The 5354-nt window shown below is 41.3% G+C and overlaps 1 protein-coding gene across 1 annotated transcript in view; it reads left to right on the top strand.

The window, feature by feature from the left end:
- Positions 1-986: 986 nt before the first annotated feature.
- The window catches only part of LOC106537232 (connector enhancer of kinase suppressor of ras 2), a gene marked incomplete at its 3' end in the record, with an annotated part of 12529 nt that continues 8161 nt past the window's right edge, over positions 987-5354 (top strand). Inside the window, 1 exon segment of the mRNA XM_014034613.1 lies at positions 987-1574. Coding sequence (XP_013890067.1) covers positions 1511-1574 — 64 coding nt within the window.

The raw sequence follows: 5354 nt of genomic DNA, 5'->3' as shown, positions 1-5354 counted from the left end.
CATACACACACACCCACATAAAACCCCCTCCTCTCCTTCCCCTGACTCCACCCCTCTGTACGTGCTGCCTGCATGTGTGTCAGCTCACACGGTGAGACACGCACAACCGCTGCTCATAAAACCTACGCTGATGCTCGCAGAACCTATGCCTTTTTTTTAAATGTCCACAACACTCGATATTGCACATCCTCAAAGTGAAAATGCTGACAAACACCCAGACGTGACGTAACTAGGAATAGGAACATCTTTGGCTGCAGCGTCAGTGGGGATGATTACATAAGAAATTGTACATTGTGTCAGTGAGTTGCTTTATATTATTCCCCTAAAACTTTACCATAAACAAAAGAGCTAACAAAAATTTAGACTGTATAACACATCATGATGTTATCAGTCACTTGGACAATTCACCTACACTGCCATCACTAATATGCACCTTCATTAATGTTCATTTATTTACTGTACTATACGGTATATGTGTATATAAATGTAAATGCATATGTGTTTGTGTATATGTGTATATGTGCATTGGTAAATTTACATTATTATTTATCACGTGTATAGTGTGTTTTTATTGTTTTTCTTTTATTTATCTTGCTTTATTCTTCTCACCTTCTCCTGYATTGAGCTGCAGTAATGTGAAAATTTCCCCACTGTGGGATCAATAAAGTCTCATCTTATCTTATCTTTATCTTATCTTATCTAAAAATACTAAACAACAACACAAAGAGCAGAGGGTTTAAACAAATACAGGCTATAAAAATAACTCAAAAATTGTGTTGAACAAAAATGCTACTGTATAATTTTTAAACAATTTATCAGACATCATATAGCCCCTAAAATATTGTATAAATGTGATAATTATAGTATATCTGGCAAGTAAAAGACTGTGGCACTAATCAGCCACCATACAAGAACGCTTTGCTTGGTGAAGGCTTTGGGTGGGGGTGGGGTGAGTAGAGGAGGGGAGGCGGGGTATGACTCCATGTCTGATGAAGAGGAGGAGAGGGAGGATGCTGAGAGAAAGAGAGAGAAAGAGAGAGAGACTGCTGCCTCTCCAGACAGCAGGATGAAGTGAACAGTCTGCGCGTTGTTCGCTGCTCTGGACGGTTCTGGGATGCATTTTGGATGAACAGGGGAGTGGGGGCAGCAGGGACCCCCACCAGCATCAACGACCGCCACGAACTGAGCCTGACATGAATGATAAGTGAACAAAAAGAAAAAAAAGGGGGGAAAAAAAGAACCTCACTGAAAAGGGACTCGACAGTGTCGGAATTTGAGGGGCTTCAAGCTTTGCTCAACGACATGTTTTTTGGACAATTTGTTTCTTTTTTCTTCTCTTGAACCTACCTAAGTAGAATTTAATGCGCTCACATCAAAGAGAAAGGCACGAAGATTCCTTTGAAGTGGTTTAATTTACCGCCGCCTCAGTTTGAGTGAGGAGTTTTTGGGTGTGTTTCTTTTTTTTGGTTGTTTGTTTGTTTTTCTTTTGTCAAAACAAACTTCTCCCACCATGGCACTGATTATGGAGCCTGTGAGCAAGTGGAGCCCGGGTCAAGTGGTTGACTGGATGAAAGGTGGGTTTTTAACTGTGCAGGAATGAAGGTGTTGCACTGCCCTGTCAACACAAAATGCAATGCCTTAAATAAACACCTGCTGAGCCTCGAGTTTTGCATCAGCAGCTGTGGCTTTTATGGAAATCTAGTTCTTTTAATCGACGTATCCCCACTCCAAAAAAATAACAATTGAGGGGCGACTTGTCCCTTCAGACTATAGTCCAGCTGTTTAAAAGCCATTGTGTGCTGCAGGGTTCATTGTTAACTCAGGGCTGCCTCACTGGAGGCTGAGAAACTGGGGAGATCCGGTAATTACACACAAATAATTTAACCTGTCACTCTGAGGGTCACAATTTCGTAGCTATAGGAAAAAATAGTAAAACAAGTTAAAGTTATAAGCTCAGAACTGTGTCTGCTCAGAGACGAAAGGAGCTATTGTGGACTTGAAGAGCTTTAGTTGCCATCTGTGCCAAATGTTCATCCACAGATGTTCCCAGTCTCCCAAGAAGTCACGGCTGACTTGAAAGAGGAGCTTGGCTTTGGAGCTCTTTAGGATAATAAGCTGGAAAAGTTCTGGTTGAATAATGAAGCTGAAGTGCTCAGGTCCAGATTGGGTTTGAACTCTTTTCTCATAAAAGAAGAGTCCTAACCTGAGCTGTCATCACTTGAGGACACCAAATGCTGCGATTCATTTGTCATTCAGCAGATTTCCCTGCTTCCTTTGATCCAAAGATCTGTAAATAACCCCCCAAACATCTGCAAGGGGAAATTAAATCCTCAGCCCTCCTCATCAGCTCTGCTTGTTTTTGTCTGTTTGCATCAAGAAGTTATTAACCACAAGCAAACGTGACGGGAGCACAAGAGGAGATTCAGAATTTTTGTTTCTGTTGGTTTGACCATTTATATGTCGTGTTCTGCAAGACCGCCGACTCACATGTCAGACCCCAGGCCTCCATGTGAAACCTCCACATCTACATCTGCACTGACTCACAACTCAGAAATACAGCAGTGCAAATCTCAACCTGCAGGTGTTTCATCGACAATAAAGAACCAAAATGCAACAGCAAAGTGTTTTAAGGATGGCTCAGAAAGAGAAAATGAGAAAACTTTTAAAGAAAAAATAAAAATAAACTCCATAAAGCCTATTGTTAACTTGGGACTAAAATAAAATGCGTGTATTGTGCTGTATGAGTTATACGAAAGCTGCAGCCTTAGCAACATTGTGTCTCACTCCCTGCAAGAAAGCTTAGACAGAAACGTACAGTAGAATCCAATTTTAGAATCCAGTTTCTGTGTAAACATAGAAAAGTTGCTTTGACCATTTCCTGACCTACAAGTGGCAGAAGGGTCTGGTCATAAAACATGTCACTATAAAAAAAACCTTTACTTCCGTTTGAAGAGAAAATTCAAATCACAATGGAAGTCAATGGGAGTTTGGATGTGTGCTCGCTGGACTCTGAGAAGATTTAAGAATAAAACACTTCCTGTTCCACTGAGAGACACTGGACGAAAGAAGACAAAAAAGGCCAAAGTCTTGGTGTAAAAAAAGGAACTAAATCGTCCAAAGTGTGTGGAATTAAAGGGAGGTTCTCCCTCCCTGCTTCTCCTTCTGGACCTCACTGCAGCTTTTGACACTGGATCACAGTATCCTCCTCCACCGTCTTCAAGTGGAGGTTGGTCTCTGTGACACTGTCCTGGACTGGTTTAAATCGTTCCTCTCCAATAGGCTGGAATATGTTAGACTTGGCAATACCAAGTCCCAGATTGTCTGTGTCACCTGTGGTGTCCCTCAAGGGTCAGTTCTTGGGGCCCTGCTATTTTCCCTTTACATGCTTCCTTTAGGTCAATTCATTAATCATCACAACATTTCTTTTCACTGTTATGCTGATGATACACAGCTGTACATCAGAACTGGAGCATCATCATCCCCACTGTCATCTCCATCTTCTCTCAATGCCCTCACTACCTGCCTGGAGGCGATAAGGGCATGGATGAGCCAGAACTTTCTTCAATTAAACTGCTCCAAAACCGAGGCCATACTGATCGGCACCCCTCATCAGGTTCAAACTTCAACTACAGTATAACGGCTATTTCTTTTTCTGGTCAAGACATCCCCCTCTCCACCTCTGTTACTAATCTTGGAGTGAGAATGGACTCTCATCTTACATTTGAAAATAACATCAAGCATCTGTTTAAAACATGTTTCGATAGCAGTTGACATATAAACTGTCAACTGCTATTGTGAAAAAAAATATATCAAAATGCCAGTTCTGTCATGTAAAATACAACTTTCTGTTTAAATATTTTTACATTTTTTATGAGGATGTTTTTCACTGTGAAATATACTAAATCCCTACTACCAAAAAAATCAGTCCAGTATTCTCTATCAAGCTGCATCTTTTAGGGTTTTTTTTTAATATATATTTTTTCTAAAGGCATAGCAAATCAAAAGCCATGATAAAAATGGAAGAAGAATAATTAAATAAGGGGGTTATTTAAAATAATTTGTCCCCATACAATTCACAAGAACAGGAGGAAGCAAAGCTCGGGTGGTCTCCGTGTCCCACATCTGACAACCGAAGCAGGGATGTTCTTGAGTCCAGCTAATGGTAATTTAAAGTGAGAGACAAAAGTGGCACAGAGAGAAACACTGAGGCAGAAGAAATAGTGGGAGGAGGGGGATGGGGAGGTGGGTGGGCTTCAACTCTTGTGTCATATCTACCCTGAGGCCTCAGAGGACTCGCAGCGTTTTGACTTCCATGTTCACACGTTTCCATCAGGACCACCCTGAACCGTGATGTCAAAGCGTGGACGCCGGACGGGGGAACCCCTCGACCTTCCCACAGTCCCACTCCTACATCTCGTTAGTTCTGTGTCTGTGAGCAAAGATGCTTTGTTCCCAGCGGCAACAAAGCTGTTTAAACAAGAGTCTCATCTCGAGAGAGAGAAAAGAATTCCAGCTTCGACTGGAAACTTGTTCTTTGGAAACCAAGTGAGCAGAGTAAACACGTGACACAGTATTCTGATTGTCAGTGCTTTTAATAAATGAAAACAAATTTACTACATTTTATCCTCACTGGAAAGAGTCTTACTTTTATTTCTGTATGCTTTGAACACACACTCCTCTTAGTCTGCCACACACTGACGGCGATCAATGACAGCTCTGATTATCACTTAACTTTCACAACAAATCCAACAGCCTTGAACGGAGCTCTTTCTCCACATTAAAGTGGATTCCACACACGCCAGTGTTGTGCTTTTAATTTCTATTCTGGGTGTCTGATAATGTGGGCCGTGCATGAAAAACCATCAGGAAAACTCGTGATAAATCACTTAGTGCAATCAGGGAATTAATGCAAATATTCAAGAAAAAAATGGAGAGATAAATATCACATTTAAGCACAACTTTGTATTGTTTTTGAGGTAAGCTAAATCAACATTTACATCCCTTGGCTTTTTCTTTATTTAGCCTGAGGTCAGAGAGGATGCCTGCAGAAAAGCCTGGTTTGTAGTTTCCATGCAAACGTACCTCATTGACACGACGAGTTTCATTTAACTTGATAAAGAGTTTGATTAGTTAAGCCTTTAAGTGTTGCTTAAAACCACAGAACTCCCCACGTTTCCTCCCAGATGTTTAGCGGCCAGCTTAGCCTGAAGTGAATGCTTGATCAGATTCGAGTCCCATGTGAGTGATTCGTTTAAAGCGATAAAAAGACAAGATGAGGATAGAGTTGTCAGCGTGTGTGTGTGTGTGTGTGTGTGTGTGTGTGTGTGTGTGTGTGTGTGTGTGTGTGTGTGTGT

This window comes from Austrofundulus limnaeus, unplaced genomic scaffold (genome assembly GCF_001266775.1).
Source record: "Austrofundulus limnaeus strain Quisiro unplaced genomic scaffold, Austrofundulus_limnaeus-1.0 Scaffold2192, whole genome shotgun sequence".
In the NCBI taxonomy this organism is placed as follows: Eukaryota; Metazoa; Chordata; class Actinopteri; order Cyprinodontiformes; family Rivulidae; genus Austrofundulus; species Austrofundulus limnaeus.
The sequence above is the reverse complement of the archived record's forward strand: the minus strand, read 5'-3'. Positions and strand labels throughout refer to the sequence as shown.